Here is a 22,450-nt window from a genome sequence, read left to right as displayed (position 1 = left end):
GTCAAAAAAGTCAAATTTTAAGCATGTTTTAAGCGAAGTTTTTCAAAGAAAGTTCTGACGTTTAAAAATGGTCGCATGGCAACGAAACTAGCAGACAGCATTCGTGTTTTTGATTTGGCGTCGGCTCGTTCAATCAACGATAATGGGCCGATCAACTTTATGAAATCGCTAGTGCTGTTTGATTTTATGGGAAAAAAACTAGACTCGTCGAATAAGTTGGAGATTTCGATGAAAAATGGATAAGAAAATACCCAAGATAAAGCGAGATAAGGTGCCCGAAAGAGACAATGATGTGTCCAACTCGAGTTCCATCAGCATTACAGGTCCTACAATTCCTCAAAGACCATACAAATTAGGTATTTTCTGATACTGTTAAATAAAGATTACATTTTAGGTGAATTTAAGTTCTAACATAATTCTCATTTTGCAGCTCATCAAATATTGAGCTTAACTGGAATCAATCTTCAAACAAAGAGTGTTATTGTATGTTGAATCAATCTTTCTGTTTCAACCACCTACATCTTACTAATTCAGTCTCATGATTGTAGGGATTTGTGGAGTTGACATTATTGCCCCAGAAAGAATTCCGGCAAGTCTTTCTGAATGCAAAACAATGCAGAATATATAAAATCACCCTTAACGATAATGTGGAACTACAGTTTCAATATTTCGATCCGACCCAAGAAATCTGCTCAGATTCCCCCACGTAAGTCTGGACTCACATCACCCTGTGTAATGTGATTTAATGTTCATATTGTTGTAGAAAAAGTCTTGATGCTTTCACACCAGCACATCAGGAAGCGGTATCTTCCACTGATCCTGATGCAAATTTGGGTGAACTTGTTATCAGAATACCTCCAGAAGCACAGCACCTGATGACAGAGGGTCGTTCACTAAGAATTGGTATTGAATTTTCTCTGGAACAACCTGCAGGTGGGCTTCATTTTGTTGTGCCTGCTGGAGAAGGGACTTTAGCAGAGGTGTGTATTCAAACTTTTGTATTGCAAATTCATGTACCTAAAATAATAATCTATCATAGCGATGCGCCCATATGTTTTCTTATGGCTGGGAGAATTCAGCACGATTGTGGTTTCCTTGCATCGATTCGTATTCAGAGGTCAGAACGTAAACAATTTCTTATTTTCGATTGTAAGCATATTTCTATATCGTGATACATTCTGAACGCTAGGTTTGTACGTGGAAACTCGAGTTCACTGTAGATGCTTCCATGACGGCCGTCTCGTGCGGTGACTTGACGGAGGTAGTCTACACCCAAGACCTTCGACGGAAAACATTTCACTACGTACTTTCCATGCCGACTGCGGCACCTAATATCGGACTAGCTGTTGGGTAATTTTAAATTAAATGAAAATTTTGGTCATGTAATTTAACTTACATTTTTGTATCAGGCCATTTGAAATTTTAGTGGATCCGTACATGCAAGAATTGACTCATTTTTGCCTTCCTCCGCTGATGCCTTTTCTGCGTTCAACAGCTCGTTACGTACATGAAACCTTTGAGTTCTACGAAGAGCTACTTGGCACCCGATATCCATATTCGTTTTGCAAAACTGTATACGTCGATGTAGCCTCCAAGTAATTGAAAATCATTTGTTACCTTTAAAAAATTCATTGATCTAATTTTTATTTTACGATTCACAGGGATTGCAGTTCCTTTTCAACTTTATCCATCATGAACATGGAACTTTTACAATCTACTCCCTACCTGGAGCAGACGTACGCCTCGCGAAACGTGATTTCTATTTCCGTAGCCGAACAGTTCTACACGTGCTTTATTTCCCGCCAGGGTTGGAATGATGCTTGGCTGACGCAAGGCATTTCGTCCTATTTATCCGGACTTCATTTCAAGAAACTCTTTGGAAACAATGAATACCGACATTGGATTCACCAGGTTTGCTAATATTGTCTCATCAAGCCCATGCTCAAACTAAAATTTCTTCAATACAAATATTTTTAGGAGCTGGATGAAGTCATCAAATACGAGGAAGAAGTTGGTGGAATTATTCTAGATGCCAGTAAACCGCCTGGTAGTGTTGTTCCTACCTCAGGAGGCGGTCAGCAGCCCATCCGCAGTCCAGATTCGTTTTACTTTTGGCCCCATTCGGCTCACACAGTAACTCCACGACACGCCAGCATGATGCGGAAGAAGGCTCACCTGGTTTTGCGGATGCTTGAGTTGCGAATCGGTCAACCACTTTTGATCCAGGTTTGTTATAAAAATTCTCTTTAACTATTTTGTGTACTAATGTAATCTTTGCTTCCATTAGGTGTTTAATAAGCAGCTCTCACTTGCGGTCCAAGCGTCGCAGCAGAAATGCCAAGCCAACCAATGGGGCGCCATGTTGATATCGACCGCCACTTTTGCCAAGGCTATTTTCACTGTGACGGGCAAAGACATTGGCGTTTTTGTTGATACTTGGGTCCGCCAAGGAGGCCATGCTCGATTTCAGCTCAGTTTTGTTTTCAATCGAAAAAGGTTAGTAATCATTAATCACAACCTGGAATCTTGATGTGGATTTTGACTTATTTTGGGTGAGTGCAGGAACACGGTCGAGTTGGAAATTCGACAGGATGCGGCTAGCGGAGCTCAGCCGGCGCGAGGTCTACGTCGTTACGTCGGGCCTCTGGTCGTGGCATTGCAGGAACTCGACGGCACTTTCCGTCACACCTTGCAAATTGAGTCCTCGGTTGCCAAAAACGATCTCACTTGCCACTCGAAATCCCGACGAAACAAGAAAAAGAAGATTCCGTTGTGCACAGGAGAAGAGGTCGACATGGATCTCTCAGCCATGGAGTGAGTTTAACCCTCGCTATTTATTGCCAAATCGTATTAAAATAATTTCTGTTCAATTCTTTTAGTGCCGATTCGCCTGTTTTGTGGATACGTCTGGATCCGGACATGTCACTGCTGAGGGCAGTTGAAATCTCCCAGCCGGATTACCAATGGCAGTATCAACTTCGTCATGAAAGAGACGTAACTGCACAGGTTCGAAGCGCTATTCTTATAGTTTGTTTGTTTGTTATTTAAAAGGAAAAAGTCATTTTGACTTGCAACAGATGGAAGCCGTTATGGCACTGGAGCGTTTCGCCACTCCGGCCACCCGTTTGGCGCTGACAGACATAATCGAAAATGAGAATTGTTTTTACAAAGTCCGTTGCGATGCCGCCTATTGTCTTGCGAAAGTAAGTTTCCTTATTGACGCCATTTTTATATTTAGAATGCTCAAATCTCAATTTGTTTTGGCTCGTCTGCTGGTGACAGGTGGCTAATGGAATGGTGTCAAGCTGGGCAGGACCTCCCGCTATGCTCATGATTTTTCGCAAACTGTACGGTTCGTTTTCGTGCCAGCACATTGTTCGCCAAAATAACTTTGCCAACTTTCAGCACTACTTTTTGCAAAAGGTAATAGATGCGTTAACCTTAAAATCAAGATCAGCTCTGTATGTTCCCTGTAATCCTGTAACTATGGTACGTATTCTTTAGACTATTCCTGTCGCCATGGCACAGCTCAGGAATGCTTTAGGTGTCTGCCCCCAGGAAGTTTTACGATTCCTTTTAGATTTGTTCAAGTATAATGACAACACGAAGAATCGCCTGTCAGATTGCTGGTACCGAGCCGCACTGATCGAGGCTCTGGGCAACACTGCTTCGCCCGTGGTTGCCGTTGTTGCGCAGTCAGCGTAAGAAACAAATTTAAAAATAGACCGTGTCAAAACAGAAATTTTGATTGGAAAATTGAAACATGTACAGAGCGGCGTTGACCCCGGAATCCGTGACTAAGGAGACACACCAAGTGCTGGAAGAAGTGGCTAGAGCTCTAAACTTGGAAAAGCTTTTGCCTACTTACAAGTTTGCGGTGACAGTCGGATGTTTGAAAGCGATCCGCAAGCTGCAGAAATGTGGGCAACTGCCCAGCAAATCGGATTTGTTCAAAAGCTACGCTCAGTACGGGCAGTTCCATGGTAGTTATTTTTCATTTAACTCGATGACTGGACCTTTTATGGAGATTTTGAAATTTTCTAGATGTTCGTGTGACAGCCCTTGAAGCTTTGGTAGAAGTTGTCAAAGCAGATTCCCGCATGACAGACTGGGAATTTCTTCTTGAAATAATCGAAAACGATCCTGAGCCTCGAGTTAGGCACGAGCTGTTGACACTTCTGGCCAGCAATCCGCCGTTTGAGCGTGGTAGAGGCAGTCGATTGGACATTATTCCAGTAATGGAACGTCTGTGGAAGCTAATGAAGTATTTACTGATTCATCCGCACTGTTAAACTGTAAATAATCGTGGAATTTGTCTGCTAGTGTTGAATTATCGCACGATGCTATGCTTCGAAATGATGTCGTTGACCTGTACAACTGCCTCTATGGTCGCCGTAAGCCTCCTTGCCTATCCGGCGCCATGTATCAACGAGTGGCTGAAGCTCCACCCACCGCTTTGGAGAGCGCTGAAATTCCTGGGTTGACCCACCGCGTAAGAATCTTTAATAAACCTACAGCAAATTGGTTAATATTTACTATCACTAATGTTTTAATTTGTGTCACAACAGGACAGCTTATCTCATATGGATATGGAAGTCAGCGTTCCAGGCTCGGGATTCGGCGAAGACGGAATGTCCGTTGCTTCTGTGGAAGTAGTGGCCGGCATACCCAAGGTTCGGCGAATAGCCGATAATAAATTTTATTTCTTAGCTTTTCTAATGACTTTGGATTATGCTAATTTCGTTTGCAGGAAGTCTTGATTACCCAAACAGTTACCGATACGGAATCCACCACGTTGGATATCGGTGGCTTCTCGGATACCTCGCAATCACTGCCCGGACTAGGTGTTGATGGCCTTAAGAAGGTGTGAATTTAGTGCTAATTTCACTCGTTATTTTTAATTTGAAGAATTTGATATTGCCGCAGTTGAAACGGAAGAAGGAAAAGAAAAAGCACAAGCATAAACACAAACACAAGCACCACCGTGAAAAGAAGGAAAAAGAAAAGGCCGAAAAAGATCGCCACAAGGAAGATGTGACGGCATTGAGTTCCGAAAGCTCGGGACCTCCCTCACCCGATATGGGACTTACATTTTAAAAATTGTGTGTTCTTTTTTGTTTTTTATTATGAAATTGAAAAAAAAAAGAAATAATAAAATCTTTCATTAAATTCTGGTAGCCGGTTTTTTTAATTTTTAATATAATTTATGTATCAAAAACTAAGGCCCAAGGCGTCGAAACTGAGGAGGAAAACCGGCGTTTTATTTTAATAAAAATCGACCAACCCCAATCCAAGTCCCGAGGGCGATAACTCAACGACAAGTCGCTATCAGAAATCTTTGGTGAGAATTGGCAGCGTCGCGAGAAGCTTTGGACGCCATTCATAAGGCAACAAACATAAAAAGATCCCGGCTTTTCATTTCGAAGTGTAAAATCTTACCATTTTAAAAGCAGGTATGCTATCATTTTAGTGCATGTTGCTCGACTTGATGTTGTAGTGTTCACTTTAGTTGCATTTGAGTACCTTGACTGCCTATTTTGCTCGAAAATTACGTGTGTGTTGAACTTGTCATTTTTTTTGAAAATCAGAAACGAAATGAGTTTTCGGCGTGGACGTGGTGTTGGCAATGGAAGGTTTTCCGGTGGCAGAGATATGGACAGCGGACGAGGAAGAGGTGGAGGCAGAGATAGTGGCCCACCAAGAGGAGCAGACAGGCTTTCAAATCACACTTCTGACGCATCAATGGCCAGTGCCCGAATTTTTGTGGGAAACCTGCCCACCAATGACCCTAGACTCACCAAAGAGTTGCTAGAAGAAAATTTCAGTCAATACGGACACATAATGGGTAGGATTTGTTGTTTAGTTTGTCTGTAAATGTCAGATCATGCATGTTGCTTTCGACTTAGGCATATCCATTCTGAAAGGCTTTGGATTCATCCAATACGCTGATGAAATCAGTGCAGAGAATGCCATTAGAGGAGCTCAGAACATGGAAATCCTTGCTCACCGAATGGGTAAATTGCAGTCGAGAGTGAAAACATGCCAGTTGTGCCTAACACTTAGTATGTATGTATTCTAGATGTCAAGAATGTCAAGTCTGGCAAAGACGGTCTCCCTCCTATGCCAGGCAACAGTAGTGTCAGTGGAGGAAGTGGTGGAGGTGGAGGAGGAATACCCGATCCCGGCAATTACCGTGATCGTTCACCCATCAGACGAAGAGAATTTGACATGCCAATGCGTGGCAGAGAGCCTGACATGCCTCCCAGAGGAAGAGATGGCGAGATGATGATGCGTGGAGGTCCTTCTCACCGTGACATGGATCGTCCGTCACGCGATTTTGACGGTAGAGATCAGCGCGACTGGGGCAGAGACCAGATGGACATGATGGATCCTTACCACGGATCTCCTTACAATATGGACCGTGAAAGAGACATGCATCCGCGAGAGCCGTTTATTCCTCCGCTAGGTGACCACAGAGGCAATTTCGGGTAACGAACATTTTCAATCTTCCATTCGAGAGTTTTAATTTTCTAAATAATTTGCATTTTCCATCGGCAGTGGTGGTGGGCCAGGTCCGAAACCCAGTGGAATGAACATGGCCAATGAAGTTGAAATCGTCGTCACTTCCAAAACAGGACCGCTGAGGCAGTACGCCGAGCGGATCGAGAGCCGCATCCGATCTCAGGGTCTGGCCGTCGACGTCCTTTTCCCCCACGAAGAAATTCCCATTCGCCAGGTCCTGGCCGACTTGTCGTCTCGAGGCACTCTCTACGGCATCGTTCTCTCTCCAATCAATCCGGAGCACGGAAGCATCACCCTCAACATCTTGTTTGGCCAGCCAGAAGGTAAGTCTTATCGATTGAAACAGTTTAAATTACTCTTCAGGTTCTTCTTCTTCTGTCATCGATGTTAAGTCAAACTGAAATTTCATTCCGGATAGGGGGCGATTTTTTCTTATTTTTTTCTTATTTTTCGTCTCCAAAAATCATTTGACGTTGTGAGGTCGTGAGGTTAAACAGCGTCCAACGCCTACACAACTATTATTCGTTAACCGTATTTTTCGACCGAGTGCAAAGGCTTTTTCTTTTTTTACGAGTTGTGGAGAGAGCGAAAGAAGAGAGTACGGAGGTTGGCGTTGTTCAAATTACTCGAGTGTTTTGTTTTTCGTGCTGTTCTCCACCCCCAATTGCTGGGCACTTTCTTTTTAAAAAAATCCTTACAGCGTCTCTTTTGGTCAGCGATGAAATTCGATCAGTCTTTCGGGTCATTTTTCCCTTAAGTAGGGTCTAAGGTTTTCACATTTTTTCCTATTTTTGTTTTCATTTTTCTCGACAACGGATCGCATTTCGCCTTTTTCTTTTTTCCATTCCACACGACACAAATGAGCCATGCTCTCAACAAACGCTCAATTTTTATTTTATTTTTCGCCCGACTCGGATGTTTTTTTCGGTGCGACGTTACGACGACCGTTTTATTTTCGCCCTTGAATTTCTCGCTTTTTTTAAAGTGTTCGTTTTGTTGTTTTATTGCTGAAAATTGTGTTTCTATGTGTGTCGGAGAGAATGATGATTTTTGATAACCAAGTTTTAAAACAAAACCAACTGTGTGTTCGTGTGCGTGGGGTATATATCAGAGCACCGGAACATTCCGGTGGAGGATGCTTTCGCCTTGTTGTCGTCGTCCTTGCAGCGCTATCAACAGCAGCAACAAGGCGGAATAGGAGGTGGTGGTGGTGGAGGTCGTGGCGGAGTCGAACAGCGCAGCGGCGGAGGCGGCGGTGGTGGTGGTGGTTTGATGGACTCTGCCGCCCCCGATTCCAGAGGCAGAGGCGGAATGCAGATGCAGGCCGGACCGGAGCCTCACCACGCCAACATGCAAGGGCTCATCAATTTGTTGCAGGAAAATCGGCCGCTGTCGGTGATGGAGTACGACCGTCTCATCCGCTACTTGAGCGACAGACGTGATCGACAGATGGCCGAAGATGCTCGCGGCGGTGGCGGTCTGGCCGGCAGCCAACCGGCTTATCTTCTAGGTAACGTAGCAAAGAAGAAGAACAACATTTTTCTGTGTTGTCTGAATAATAATCAATTGATTAATTATTGGAATTGTTTTACATGTCAGGCGGAGGATACAATTCTGGTGGAGCTGCTCCGGGTGGCGGCGGCGGTGGTGGTCAAGACAATCCGATGGAATTGCAGCAGAGGATACTGAGCATTTTGAATTCGAGCGCGGGCGGAGTTGGGACTGGCATTGTGGGCGCCGGTCCAGTCCCTGCCCCCGTTCCGGCTCCGCATCTCAACTCTTCTGCGTTGAACTCGTCATGGAACGCGGGCGGTGAGGTCAGCTCGTCGGGGCAGCAGCAACAGCGTTCCAACAACGACCTCTCGGCCGGTCATTCCGACGGACCCAAAGTTGACGGTCTCTTACCCACTGGGCCCAACATGTTGAAACATTACAACCAATCGGGACCAGGAGGCGCCAGGCAACAACAACAGCAAGACTCTTCCCACCGGCCAATGCAGTCACAACAACAGCCGGGCGGATATTATGGCATGGGCAAACGCTTTTAAAAAAAAAAGAAACAACAACACACAGAAACAAACAAACAACAAAACCAAAAGAAATGACAATGGGGGATAGAAGATGCGCGGTATATTAAAATAACACTCGGAAAAAAAATCTAGAAAAAAGATAGAATCATATTTAATTCGAGGAAAAATTAAAAGAGGACGAACTTTACCTTTAGAGTTTTTTTTTTTTTTGTGCCCCGGGATTCTCCACGGAAAAAAGACATAGGCCGATATGTTTTTTTCTCATTTTTCGTCATTGTCAATTTTTTTATTAATTATTCTAAAAAAAAAAAAAAAAAATCTTCCCGGAATATTGGTAGGATCGGAATTCACCAAACTCTTTTTTTTTTCGGCTTTTTTTGTGTGTCATCGCCCGTTTTTCTCTCCTTTTTTGAACTCGGTTTTTTGTATTTGCCAGAAAAACATTTTTTTTTGCATCTTTTTCTCTTCTTTCAGCTAAACTAAAAATGATTAAGGAACACCCACTCTCGCAATCAGAGCCAATCGAATAAGTTTAAAAACGAGGTTCTTATTTTTTCTCTCTCACTTCCCCCCACATGATGATGATTCATTGCCCAACATCAAATTTGATTCCCCCTTTTTTTTCGTGTCTTGATCCAATTTTTTCGTTTCTTTTTTTTTCCAAATCGACATAAAACTGTGCACGTCGTGCGTCATTTTTTTGAAACATTTTTTTTTCTTTTTTCCCTCGACACACAAAAATTAAAACACAAACACACAAATCAGGTAAAATACGTATGAACAACATTGAGACAATTTTTCTTTAAATTAAGTTTTTTCTTTAACTTCTTTTTTTGTCTTTAAAAAAATTTCAAGAGAAAATGACTGGGTTTCTTATTTGTAAGTTTTCTTTTGGATTTTTGAAAAATAAGCAGGAAAAAAAAGGATCTCTTTTTTATTTTCATGTGTTGGAGTAGTGGTGGACGGGCAGGTCCGGTAGCGTTTGAAGGTATTCGGCGTTGGAATCGACGTTGTTGTCCTCGTTGTGTCTCAAATGGACGTAGGTCACCGTTGTCGATTGCGTCGTCCATGTTCCCTGATGGTCGTTTGAGTGTGGGCGACGCTTTAACTTGGAATGGATTTCGGCGAACGTTAGCCGATCCCCCGGCTGTGTTTTCCAGCAACCGTTTAGCAACTGGCAAATGAGGGGCGGGGCTGAAGAAGGAGGAGTCAGGAGGATCCCTTGTAGGATCAGTTTAACGACCTTTTAAAAAGAAATGCGAACACATTTTTTTATTTAGAAAATTGAAATTTTTTTCCTTCCCGCCAAATTGTAAATTTTTGAATTTTTCTATTACCTGTTCGTTTGAATGGCCGTAATAGGGCTGCACCCCCAGGGCAAAGACCTCCCACAGGACGACACCGAAACTCCAGACATCCGATTCTAGCGTGAATTTACCGTAGAGGATCGATTCGGGAGCCATCCATCGCACCGGCAGCATCCGAGAACCTCCAATCTTTTTGATTTTTTCAATCGAATGATAGTTATCAATTTGATCTTTATTCAGAAAGGCAATCGAGTATATTTTACCTTGTAGTAATCGCAAGTGTAGACGTCACGGCTCATTCCGAAATCGGAGATTTTGACGGCCAGACCGCCGCCTCGGGGTCGTTCACCCACCAAACAATTGCGGCACGCCAAGTCGCGATGGACGAAATGCTGCGACGAGAGATAGGCCATCCCGTCTGCGATTTGCGCCGCGATCGAGTGCAGATCCTCCTGTTATCGATCAATCGAATTTTTATTATTTAGTAGGTTCAATCCCGTACGTGTCTCTGGGTTTTTTTAAAGTTTTATTTATTCTCCTTCCGGCGGAGTGAAGTGAAGCTTACCTGATTCAAACAATGCGCAGTTTTGGTTTTGGCAAATAGATTGCCATTGGCGGACCGTAAAAGCTGGGCCAAGTCCCCCAGCGCCATGTACTCGAACACGAGCCATGGTCCAATATTGGGCTCTGTAATCCAATCAAAAAGAAACAAACTTTGTGATAAATGTGTTCCATTTTTTGGTTTTATCCTTTTTGGGGGTTGCTGGGAGGGGGTGGATTAAAGTTGAACTTTATTTTCGGATGGATGGACTGGGAGGAAAGTTTGGACAGTTGTATGGGGTGACTAATGACGACGACTTGTCTGTTTTATATACCGTTGATGACGATGCCTTTGAGCGAGAGGATGTTTGGATGAGAGAAGGAAACCATAATTTCAGCTTCCTGGAGCAAATCCTCCTGGGCAGCTGGTCCAGCTGCGGCTTTTAAAACTTTGACAGCCACCGCTTCATCATCAAAGTGAATTTCTTGTTCTTCATCTTCTTCTTCTTCTTGTTCGTCGTCTGGTTGTGCGTTGGGCGCCGATGATGGCCGTCGCAGCGATCCACGAAAGACTTTGCCAAAGCAGCCCTCTCCAATTTCCTGTTTCAATTCGATCCATTCTGGCCGGATGATGACAAATGGTTTGAACTGGTCGCCTGCGCCGCTACTGCCGCTGGCCTGCAGGAGCTGGCTCGTATCGCCTCCGCTGCCCGTCGATCCTCTATCCGCGTTCCAGTCGTATTCCGGATTGTTGGTGAATCGCTCCTGGTGCAACACGTTCTTGGTCAGACAGACGGGCATTTCCCCGGCGGCCGGCAGTAGCGAATTGCCCGTCAATTTGCCAGGCGATGGATAATGATGATGGTGGTGATGGTGTCGACTTTCTACGACGCCGGACGAGCTGGCGGCCCGTCGCGATTTCTTTTTGTTGCGCATCCGACGCCTCAGCAAAAACAGGATCGACAGGATCGTGACGATTCCCAGCGCCGGGACCAGCCAAGTGATGGCCGCCGTCGCCGAAGCGTTCAGCTGTCCGTCCAGAGCCGGAAGAGACTGAAATCGGTTACACGAATGTAATTATTATCAAGTTTTTTAGATGAATAAAAAACACAATGGTGGGTTTTAACATACCCCTGGCAAGGTGGGAATCGAATTGGGATGACTGGATGGATCGATGAGTGACTGCTGTTTGCTCTGCTGGGCCGTCTGGTTGACTCCGGCCGCTGACGCTGGTTTGCGGATGCTAATGAAAGTCTTTTTGTTTGCGCTCGGATGATGAGGTCCAGTAACTATAACGAGAGATAATCATATAACACGTAAGCGTCTTTAATCAGCAGCAATTGATGGCCACCGTTTAGTCTTCGGAGAAATGTGAAACTTTTTCCTTCACTTTTTAAATTTTTATTGGTGTAAGATAAGAAGAAGAATGTTGCCTTTGGGCCGGAGAATGTTTTATCGCTCAGGTGGAAGAATTTCGCAAGCGAAGAGAGAGAGAGTTTAGCCCGGCAGCCAACTCGTTGATTGAGCTGATAAAAAAGAAGTTTGACGCACTAATAATAATACGTGGCCAGTAAATCGTCTAAAAGAAATATTTGCTGTTGGACGACGTGTAAAAAGAAGAAAAAAAACGGAATCTTTTTTTCCTGATTTATTCGTTTGATAATTCTTGTCTGTGTAGCCGGTCGGACCCCCGAAGGCAAAACTATCAAAGTGTCAATTATCAAATCGTTTTTTTTTTTTTATCTTATCTCTCTGTCGAAAAGGGGCTCTAATATTCCCCCCTTTTATTTGAATGACACACACTCTGCCAGGCTATAGCAGCGCTAATGTATTCCACTCGCACCTATAGATAGACTCGTCGCATATGCCCCTGCACATTGTGACGGACAATAATAAGATCGGGGCGGAGCCGGACTTTCAGGATGTGTGTGAAACGTGTTGATTATCTCCTTTCTAACTTGATTTTGGTGGCCCTAAAGGAATGAGAGGATGAAAAAAAAAATAAATGAAACTGACCGACAACGCGCGGGCAAAATCCGTCGGGCCTTTGAAGTGACAAGTCGTGAGTGCAGATGCAAATCCATGAGCCGTCGGGCACCTGACGACAGCCGGCGTCCATCCCGCAACGAGCCGAATCGCAATCCCGAGCACCTGCTCGTCCCTGGTTCGGATCTGAACGAAAAAAAAAAAAAAAAATTAAAGAAAATGTTAAAATGAATTTAAAAAAAAATGATTATATCATCACGTATTTAAAAATTTTTTTTATTCGAACGCCCATTTCTCCAAATGGTTTTTAGCGGGGGTGTGTCATTTTATTTGATTTTTTTTTAAACAAGAAAAGATTTGTTTTTGAAATTGAATTTCATTTTTCACCGCGTCGACCATAACAATATCAAGAACAAGTTTCGGTCAGTTAACGTTGTGTTCGTGTAATAACGAGCTCCGTGTTAATACTTTTCCAACAAAGAAAAACCCCAAAAAAAGAAAAACAGGATCCCTGGGCAAAATGTCGGTGGGGTTGGTATATAATGTTGTGCTGGGCACCGACTAATTACGCTACGGGGCGTAACTTGTCATTTATTAATGGTTGCGCAGCAGCTGTAAAAATGTACATATCGGCTCGTTAGTTTTCGTGTTTTTTCCCCGAAAAAAAAACCCAAATTATGTTTGCCAGTTCATCAAGCGAGTTGGATTTGAAAAAAAAAGTAGAAAATTCGTTGGGTTCCCTTTTGTTGTTTGATTTCGTTTCAGAGCTGGCGGCGAACGCGTGTTAGCGCTCACGAACCGGTCACGCTCCGATGTATGTACGAGATTGACGGTCTCTCTCTCTCTCATGATGATGACTATATGTACGTTAGCCTCGGGAGTGACCAAATAGAAAAAGAAAATCACCAGGAGAACAGAACAGAACAGAAACCAAAAATTTTAACTAGCACTAAAGAGTCGCTCTTGTTTCTTTCTACTGACGTTGGACACACATTTGTAGGTCCCATTCTTTTCTTTTTTCATCTATTTCAATCTAAACCAGTTTTACCTGTTGCGTTGACGATCTTCTGTGGCGCCATGGCGATCACCAACACTCGCCACACTCGGAGTAACAAAAATTTTAATGAAATGAATTCCCAAAAACGAATCACAATTGAGAAATTTTTTCAATTCAAATTGAGCGCGCGCGAAGAAGTTGTACAACACAATCCGATTTGTTCAACACAGCACTCGAAAGAAAACACTATTGGCGGGGGACAAAACCAAATGTTTGAAACTGTTTTTGACGAAATTTTGTTTTTTGGTCGAGTGTTCCGTCTGTCCGGCTCGACAGATTGGGCGAGACTGTCGGTCCGCTCGGCTGTCTTCGATAGTTTTATGGCGCAGTGTGTGTGCACAGCACACACACACACACACATGAAACGTATGTGAGTGAGAGAAGGAGGAGGAGGGCGGGGTGACGCCAGGATCTTGTTAAAAGGAGAGTTGTACGAAGAAAAAGAAGAAGCTGGTCCGTCTCCCTCTCGGCACCACAGCTGGAAACATATGGCGAGCTCGTTGTTCAACAACAACCAAAGTAGTAGTAAGTTGTTGTAGTTGTTGTCGCTGTTGGACTAGTCAAACGCCAATCTCTTTTTTTTTCTTTTTCTTTCTTTTTTGGTGGGTGGTGTGTTTGCTGGACCACTTTGGAGGAGAGTTCACAGGCCGTCGGGACACAACTCTTCTTTTTTTCTCCCACCGTGTCCCGAATTTCATTAGACGTTTTAACGGTCGTGTAAAAAGGGGGAGGAGGAGGATCAATCGTTACCGAAGCAAATAATTGGGCAATCAACTGGTTATTTATGACGTCTTATACGTATGTGTGTGTGTATATTAGTTGTAGTCGGCCCCCTTTTTTTATTATTATTACTTCTTCTTTTCTTCTCCGATAAACAATCATCTCAAATGAGGTATTTTGGTTGGACTTGTAGTAACCGTACTTTGTGTTGTTATACGTCACTCTGCGCATTTGAATCTTATTCTCCGGAGAAGAGTGGAGAGAAAATAAAGCGGCAATGGTTCACACTTATTTTGTTTTTTTCTCCGCTCTAGAAAGAGAAAAGTTTAGCTGTTTTAAGATTTTTATTTATTATTATTTTTTATTTGGCTTTAACAAGGCATCAATAGTTTGTTGTTGTGTTTGCCACTCGTTCGGAGGCTCTCACAAAAAAGGGGCACCCTTGATTTTTATGACGTCAATTGGCTCGTTTTCTTTTCTTTTCCACCCTCGTTTGACTGTTTTGCGCCTTTTTTCTTTCGTTTCTTTGGTCTTATATTTGGTTGTTTTTATTATTATGATTCCTCCTCCTCGGCGCGACTTGTGTTCCAGCGATGGCCTTATTTATTTATTGATATACAAAACAGCATCCCCGAGAATAGGCGCTCCATTTTTTGGAGAAGGAGAAGAGGGCCGACGACGAGTCGCGAAACATAACGGTGGTAGAGAGGAGGCGCGTTGGCCGAGGGGGCTGTATAATTTTCGTATTTTTGCGCGGTGCGGCTCTTTAACAAAAGACAGCTGTTTTTTTATTTTTTTTTATTTTTTATTTTACGCTCAAATTTGGCGAAATTTTTTAAAAATTTTATTATTGTTGTTATTTTTGTCTTCTGCGGATGTCTCTTTTTTTTTGGGGGGGGGGGAGATTCATCCGGTTTCCGATTGGCTGGTGGGAAAGGAAAAGAAACCTTCCGGCCACTCCCGACTTATGCGTCGTTATACATATCCCTTGTTAAGTCAAAGAAGAAGAAGGACCTTTTAACACTTGATATTGGTGTCTTCACTCTCTTCTTCTTCTTCCGAGAGGAAGTGGAGCGGCCAAAGAGGTCAGGCATCTTCCAGCTGGCGATGACTTTTTTAATTTAAAAAAAAATGCGGGAAATTTAAATTGGGTTGAAATAGTCGATCCGATTAGAAATTCTCATTAATGATGGCGCGCGCGCGCCCGCTAGCAAATGACATTCCGATAAGTTCGGTAAAAGGACGAAAGACACAACATCGCATAGTTTCGAAAGGACTTTGTCCTCCAAGAATGAAAAAAGAAAAGAATTAAAAAAAGAAAAGGGGGAAAGAAAGAAATAACAGGTTGTTACAGCTTGTGAGAGAGTCGACAACACGGTCGGGGTCTTCTTCTTCTTCTTCGTTGTAAAACAAAATAAATAGAGACGGAAGGAGATTTTTCGGCTTGCCGAGTGAAAGGAGCGGTGGGGGGGGGGGGGAGACGTGTCTCATGTGAGGATTGCTGGTTGGTCGGGCTATCAAAACACACGCTGTTATATTTCGGGCGGGACGGGCCCAGCTGTTGACAGCTGGCTCCATCAACGCTTCTTCTTCTTCTTTTTGCCCTTTGACAACATAACAAGAAGAGTGGCCGTGTGTGTGTGTCTCCTTAAAGCTGGAAATGCCCGGCCGATCAGTCACAGGCACACGCGGGAGCGTTGCACAACACTAAGAGAAATTCCACTTCAATTTGATCCGGCTGCTTTTTTTGGGTGGTGGAGGCGGTACCAAATAAAACAAGAAGGGGGGCCTTCATTTGAGTTGCTGATAACAAATTGATGGCCGCCAGAGATTAGACGTGTGAAAACTACTCGAAGAGGGTCATCAATTTGCCATTCCGGCAGCGCCAAAAGATTTTTACTTTTTTTTTTTCATCCACGATCAATTAAGCAATCAGGCGGGGCCGCTCGGACATGTCGTGTTTACCGATGCCGTTTCATGTCCGACTATTCGTCGATGGACACAATCAAAAATACAAGAATTTGATTAAGGACGAGCTACCGGATGGATTGCCAATTTCCTTCGTCGTCGGGCCACGGCGGGCCAGCCGATGATCAACATGTGGAAAATGTCCGCCGGAATCGAACTTCCCCCGCTACCTCTTAAGAGGGTCGACATTTTAGGACTGGAGAAAGGTCCTGAATGCAATCAGCGATAATTAGATTTTGTAACATTATTTCCGGATGGGCCTGGATATCGTCACTTTTGATGGAGAATTTAACATCCTACAGACTGACGATCAAAGTGAAATGAATTTTCTAAATGTTTTAGAGCTCTTCCGGATTAAACGTATCGATTATTCTTTTTTGGGGCTTGGAGTAATATCACAGAGTCTTCCAATTTCTCCTTGACATGCAAATCCTCAACGGTTTGAATTCCGGACAGCCGCTTGCTGCCTTTACTGGATTGGTGGTGCGGTGTCATCAGATTCCGTCGTGCCATTCGGATGAGTTGGGAATGACGGAGCAGAAACTTGTGTTCGCCCGAGTGGATCGCCTTACTCCAATCCCGACAGCAGCAGCAGCAGCAGCAAAGCAAAGTAACAGCTCAGGAATTTGTCTTGTTTATTATTTGTCGCTGAACTTTTGGGATTGAAACAAACTCTGGTTTCACGCTGAAGTGTCGCGGCCACTGTGGTGTGTGTATGTACGTACGTACGTCTCTGGTACCCACGCAGCTTTTGTCAATCTGACGTCATTTGTACTACAGCCCATCAAGAGTGGAGGGAGCTGCTGGGAGGGTTTATTTTCTTGTTTAGGCAATTGGTCGGGTTACTTCGACAGCCCTGAAGAAAGAAATTCTACTTGACAGGAGAAATCAAATAAAGCAACGGCTTTTTTAGTTGTAGTACACACAGTCGTTGTAGACGATGGGATATACCGAAACATCAAACGAAAAGAAAGACGACCGCAACTGCGTCACTCGGCGAGCTTTGGTAATCGTTTTCATGGCCAAGGACAAGACAGAATACAAGACGAGACATTTTTCTTATTTGGGTTTTTTTATTCCTAATATAATCCTGGCTCCGGCCTTCAGAAGTTTCGACTGTCCTCATTCCACTTGAACTGAAAGACGAGAGAGCATTAAAAAGTAAGTAGTCTACTCTTTTTGATCATTGTGTCATTTGTGTGACATTGAAGAAGTTGCTTTGTGTGTGCAGGGTAAGTATGTTTGATGTCAACTGTCGTGGAACTTTGTTAATATTGAAAAGGTTTTGTTTTTTGTGGGGGCGAAAATGTATTGATTTTTTATTTGTATATAAAGACGATTACAAAATACAAATACACTGTTGCGTACCTTTTGAACTTGGGTTTTCATTGATTATTTTTGAATTTCGATGGATAAGGATACAAGCTTCGGAAATGAACGGTAGATGGACTCAGTGCACTGGTAACACGTGGTCGTCTGCTAGCAAAGCGTGATGACTTTTGATGAACAATTTACCAAGTTATTTTTTTTGTTGCAGTAAATTTGACGGTTGATTGATATTAGCTGCTTTTGCATTTATTTCTCGTAAAATGGACAAGAACCTCTTCAAAATTCACAGCACCAGATTCTACGATGTAGAACCAAAAGCGATACACAGTATGGCTTACGAGTCTAACCGGCTAGCTCTTTCCAGGTAATTCAAAAATGAAAGCTTTTATCCCATGACAATGTCGCTCATTTTGTATTGAAAAATTGAAAGGTCAGACAACAGTATAGAAATATGGAATTTGGAACATTCTCCTCACATTGAAAAGTTGATTCCCGGTTCCCCAGAAGGCTCAATCGAAGCGTTAGTTTGGTCAAAAGGCAGGCTCTTTTCCACTGGCTTGCATGGTTTTGTGGTCGAGTATGACTTGGTTGCTCTTTCACCCAAAGCCAGTTACGCTGTCACATCAGGATCTGCATGGTGTCTTGCAGTCAACAAGGCACACACTCACTTGGCGGTAAATTGTTTTACATTACACCAAAAGTATTATGAATTAATTTTTTTTTTGTCTGCAGGCCGGCTCTGAAGAAGGATACGTCTGCTTGTTTGAAATCTTTGAAGAAGGGTTGATGTACTATAAAGTTTTTGACAAACAAGAAGGTGAGAACTTGAAAGTGTTTTGACGAATGCAGTGGAATTTTATCTTTTGATGCACATTTGAATCTTTAGGTCGTATCCTCTCTCTGTCCTGGCACAGCTCAGGCGACTTTATCGTCACAGGATCATCCAACGCGATAAGAGTATGGAACGTGAAAACTGGTCACGCCGTCAATCGTCTATCTCTCGGTCGTGCCGACAGTTTCAAAGTAAAAGCATTTGCCTTCCACTTTACATTCAAAGTTCTGACTCCATTTCTTTAATAGGAAACTCTCGTCTGGTGTGTCTGCATCACAGACGACTTTGTCATCATCAGTGGCGACTCTAGAGGCATGACATCGTTTTGGAACGGTAAATTGGGCACTCTGATTGACGAAGTGAACGCCCACAAAGCCGACGTACTCTGCCTGTGTCTATCTGAAGATCAAAAGACTCTCTACTCGGCTGGTAAACTCAATTCATTGGTTCAATTAAAAACGGATAGATAATATCATTGGCCCACTCAACAACATTTGATTGAATCGCAGGAGTCGATCCGGTCATAGTGCTCTTTGCTCGCGTCACAGCCGGAGTCCGGAATCAGTGGATTCGATCTGTCCAGCGTGCCATCCACACCCACGACGTACGTAGTCTGGCCCTGGCCGGTTCCAAATTAATATCCGGAGGTATGTTGAAAAGAAAATCATGTATTTAAATTGCAAAAAGAATAATGTTCAATCATCTCGAAATGAATTCCGTCATATTTCTTTTTTGATGATTTATTTCTTTTTTGGTTTTTCTTTCAAGGCGTGGATGCCTATTTGTGCATCTCATCATATCCTCCAAAGGCGTTAAATAGATACCCACCCTTACCTCAGGTATGTGTATAAAAATATCGAAAAAAATGAGAAACGGACTTGAATAATGATGGCTCGCGGTTGTTGTTGTTGTTGTTGTCTTTTGGGGATTCGTCTACAACACACAGGCGCCGTGCGTGCAGATGGCTCAAGGCAAGCGACAGCTGCTGCTGCGTTACCCGACGTCGCTGGATGTGTGGCAGCTGGGCGCGGCCGCCCCGAGCGTTTACCAGCTCAGCGCCAATACTTTTTTGAAACTATCCCAAGAGCCGGCCCGTCTCTTGCAGCTGAAGGCTAAAGATGACGAATGGATTGTCTGCGCTACCGTGTCACCCGGTGGCGATTACGTGGCCTACGCCACCGAGTCCAACGTCTACATTTATTATTTCATTCAGGTATTTATTTATTTATTTTTTCTGGTCCCGTATTTTTCGGCCTTTCACGAATTGCTTTTTCTTTTTCCGTTTGACGTGAAAAATGTGAAAAAAACGACTTTCTTTTTATATTTTTCATTTATTTTTCTCCCCCAGTCGGCTGGAACATTGCAACTCAAAAAGTTGGTACCGCCGGAAGACGTCGGCACCTGCCACCGGATGATGTTCATCCATCACCCGACAGAGCCCGACCTCTCTGCCCGGCTCTTGCTGGCCACGCCGAAATTGACGCTCCAGTTGGTTGACGTTGGCAGCTCGGGATCGATGAAAGTGGTTCACACGTTCAGCCGCGAGAGCGGCCAATTCACGATGGATGACTGCATCCATTTGATGGACTGCTCAGCCGACGGTCGACTGGCCGCCGTGGCCGATCACACGAGCAACGTCGTCATCCTGGACCTGAAATCCTACAAAGTGCACGCCACTCTGCCACGCTACAAGAGTCACCCGACGGCGCTGGCCTTCCATCCGTCGTCGCATCTCCTGGTGGTGTCGTACGCCGATCACAAGATCGTCGAGTACGACGTCATCCGTCGCCAGTACACGCCCTTCTCCAAGAAGCTCTCGGAGAAGCTGCCCGTCCAGTGGCTGAGTCGATCCTGCGCCGTCCGGCACATCACGTTCGACGTCCGCCACCCGGACGTGATCATCCTGCACGACGACAGCGTCATCTACACGATCGACAAGAACAAGGTAAAGATGGGACCCTTTTTGGCATGTTGTCATCGATGGTTGTTGTTTGGCTTTCTTTTGTTTGATTTCTTTCTTTCCTGGGAAGGCAAAACAAGTTGATGGCCGCTTTGGTAACAGTTCCCCATGACCCCTCGGCTGGCCAGTGGAGAGTTTCTATTATTCTTATCCCTTTTTCTTTCTTCTTTCGCCGGTTGGAATAGGAATTTTCTGAGCCGGATGCCAAGATTACCAAATTCGATACGGGAACGGAGGACAGCCTGGACGCTCCACCCGCCGCGCTCAAGGCGCCCTCAGCCCAGCAACAGAAATTGAACTCGACGGCGGCCGGCAGTGGACCGTCGTCTTCTTGCTTTGGCATGTCGAAGAAATACAAACACCTGGCCTACTTTGGTGCCCTTGACGTTGGCGGCGAACTGGTGGCCGTCGAAGTCAGTCCTTTGGCGCTGGAGAAACACTTGCCTCCGGCCTTGTACAAGAAACGATTCGGAGTTTGAGTACTGCTGGAAAAACAAAATAATCAAACAACACATTTTCCCTTTTTGGTCGACCATCGATTTTTTTCATTCATTATATTATTATTTGGTTTTAACCCGAAATAATAATTAAACCGGGGGAAGTGCGTGTCAACCACCACCGCTAGATGTCAGCGTCGGTCTTCCCTATTCTTATACACGGCCGAGACATTTGTGTGTGACTGACTGAGAGGTAGCAGTGCACACTTGAGTTACTTTGAAATGACGTTTGTAAATTTTCCTTTTTTATTTTATTTGTTGGCAAGAAGAGTGGACGTCGGGCGGGTTAGATGGTGAATTCTATTTCGAGCAGCTTTTCCTCCGTCACCATTAAAGAACTATAAAGAAGAAAAAGCGGACAAAATATGCGCGAGAAAGAAGAAGAAGTCAAAACAGTTTTTCTTTTCCCTCTATTCTTTTTTAGCTCTTTTTGACACTACCAAAAAGACATGGTTGGCGGCATCGAATGGCCATGAGGTGCACACACAGTGTGCCGGCGGCCACCTTAAAAAGTCAAGTCTCTTTTTGGCCTTTTTGGCTGCCGTCTGCTGCTCAGAGAGAGAGTGGAGTAGAAGAAGAAGAAGAAGTTGCTTCAAGTTTGTTTGGCGGGGTTCTCTTTTTAAGACTCCCGCCAGCAGCAAGGGCTCCGAAAATAAAACCGCGACTACGCCCGTCTCTTTGTATATTGGACGGCCGTCGTCGACTGGTTCTCTTCTTGTCTGACTCGGGAAAAAAAAACTCTGAACATCAACCTGATTTTTTATTTTTCCGGGGTTCTTTTTATTTCCCCTTGACACCGCCGGTTTTCCCGTTTCTTTTTTGGACAAAATTCTTGGCCATTTTTATATTTTTGGGACTTTTTTTTCACGTCTCGACGACGCCATATTGTCTGGTGGAACAGTTTTTCATCCGGTCGGACCCCCGTCTTTTTCCTTATCAATATCCTCTTCTTCTATTCGAGTGTTTAGACGGTGAGGCTCAACAAAAGGGGGGGGGGGGTTATGTTGACAGTTTGATTCATTTCCTGCACGTTTTCTTGATAATCCAGGCCCCCGGTATTTTTTGTTCTTTTATGAGATGAATGGCCGTTAGACTCACGATACCGGACAACATCCATCATATCCATCCGTGTCTAAAAAAGAAAGAGGAAAAATAAGTTGTCGGTAGTTGTTGTTGTCGTCGTCCTGGATTTTGTTTCATTCTTCGGTGCATGGGAGAACTTTCCCTATCTGTCCTCTCACCTGGACAGTCCATCAAAATTCATTTCCGGTGATTATGAGGCGAGACAATGTGTGAAATTTCACATGTGCCATAAAAAGAGACAAGTTCCTGGCCGTGTGTTGTTGTTGTTGTTATCGTATTGTGTGAGCCTTTTTGTTTTGATTGACGACGTCCAATCAAAAGAGAGTCAAAAAGAGGGGGGAAATTTTCAGAGTCCCGCCAGATGTCACGGAAAGTTGTACATGATTCATTATGCCGAGAGAAAGAAAAAGAAAATGTCCGGCAGATAGGAGGAAGGTGATGTGTATCGGGGACAACAGACCCAGACACATTTTCGCCATGATTATTTGATACATGTGTGCGTGTGTGTGGATCGGCGTGATGGCCAGTCTACGGCGATAGAGAAACGGAGACAGAACAAGGACGTCTGCTAGTTGTCGTCTTCACTCCAGACAGCTCGGAAAATCTAAACCGACAGCGA

At 44.0% G+C, this 22,450-nt stretch overlaps 4 protein-coding genes across 5 annotated transcripts; 3 read left to right on the top strand and 1 right to left on the bottom strand.

The window, feature by feature from the left end:
• The first annotated feature begins 91 nt into the window (after window positions 1-91).
• LOC124336877 (transcription initiation factor TFIID subunit 2-like) lies at window positions 92-5,178 on the top strand. The gene is made up of 21 exons (XM_046790766.1): window positions 92-356; window positions 431-483; window positions 549-706; window positions 764-980; window positions 1,040-1,117; window positions 1,190-1,350; window positions 1,410-1,595; window positions 1,662-1,911; window positions 1,978-2,226; window positions 2,288-2,496; window positions 2,563-2,814; window positions 2,880-3,006; window positions 3,078-3,203; window positions 3,283-3,423; window positions 3,505-3,701; window positions 3,772-3,983; window positions 4,045-4,264; window positions 4,324-4,492; window positions 4,569-4,673; window positions 4,751-4,864; window positions 4,927-5,178. The coding sequence occupies exons 1-21, from the start codon at window positions 236-238 to the stop codon at window positions 5,095-5,097; spliced, it is 3,516 nt and encodes a 1,171-aa protein (XP_046646722.1). The 5' UTR covers window positions 92-235; the 3' UTR covers window positions 5,098-5,178.
• Window positions 5,179-5,327: 149 nt separating this feature from the next.
• LOC124336956 (nuclear receptor coactivator 5-like) lies at window positions 5,328-9,258 on the top strand. Of its 2 annotated transcripts, XM_046790923.1 has the most exons (7): window positions 5,328-5,453; window positions 5,589-5,845; window positions 5,907-6,014; window positions 6,080-6,488; window positions 6,559-6,845; window positions 7,634-8,032; window positions 8,122-9,258. In XM_046790923.1, the coding sequence occupies exons 2-7, from the start codon at window positions 5,596-5,598 to the stop codon at window positions 8,568-8,570; spliced, it is 1,902 nt and encodes a 633-aa protein (XP_046646879.1). In that variant the 5' UTR covers window positions 5,328-5,453; window positions 5,589-5,595; the 3' UTR covers window positions 8,571-9,258. The 2 variants fall into 2 exon arrangements, with proteins under 2 accessions (XP_046646879.1, XP_046646880.1); XM_046790924.1 differs by lacking the exon at window positions 5,907-6,014.
• A 29-nt stretch (window positions 9,259-9,287) lies between these two features.
• LOC124336962 (tyrosine-protein kinase transmembrane receptor ROR2-like) lies at window positions 9,288-13,700 on the bottom strand. The gene is made up of 8 exons (XM_046790935.1): window positions 13,434-13,700; window positions 12,416-12,571; window positions 11,531-11,688; window positions 10,735-11,452; window positions 10,425-10,546; window positions 10,123-10,311; window positions 9,890-10,048; window positions 9,288-9,795 (listed from the first exon to the last, which is right to left on the bottom strand). The coding sequence occupies exons 1-8, from the start codon at window positions 13,462-13,464 to the stop codon at window positions 9,493-9,495; spliced, it is 1,836 nt and encodes a 611-aa protein (XP_046646891.1). The 5' UTR covers window positions 13,465-13,700; the 3' UTR covers window positions 9,288-9,492.
• A 3,888-nt stretch (window positions 13,701-17,588) lies between these two features.
• Window positions 17,589-20,783, top strand: LOC124336930 (U3 small nucleolar RNA-associated protein 4 homolog). Its single transcript, XM_046790862.1, has 11 exons — window positions 17,589-17,648; window positions 17,694-17,823; window positions 17,890-18,133; window positions 18,192-18,276; window positions 18,346-18,482; window positions 18,540-18,720; window positions 18,801-18,938; window positions 19,060-19,130; window positions 19,238-19,504; window positions 19,640-20,236; window positions 20,437-20,783. Exons 1-11 carry the CDS (start codon window positions 17,633-17,635, stop codon window positions 20,728-20,730), a joined length of 2,160 nt encoding a protein of 719 aa, XP_046646818.1. The 5' UTR covers window positions 17,589-17,632; the 3' UTR covers window positions 20,731-20,783.
• Window positions 20,784-22,450: the final 1,667 nt, after the last annotated feature.

This window comes from Daphnia pulicaria, chromosome 4, assembly GCF_021234035.1.
Source record: "Daphnia pulicaria isolate SC F1-1A chromosome 4, SC_F0-13Bv2, whole genome shotgun sequence".
Lineage (NCBI taxonomy): Eukaryota > Metazoa > Arthropoda > Branchiopoda > Diplostraca > Daphniidae > Daphnia > Daphnia pulicaria.
Note: the sequence above shows the minus strand (reverse complement) of the source record. Positions and strands in the feature narration are given on the sequence as shown.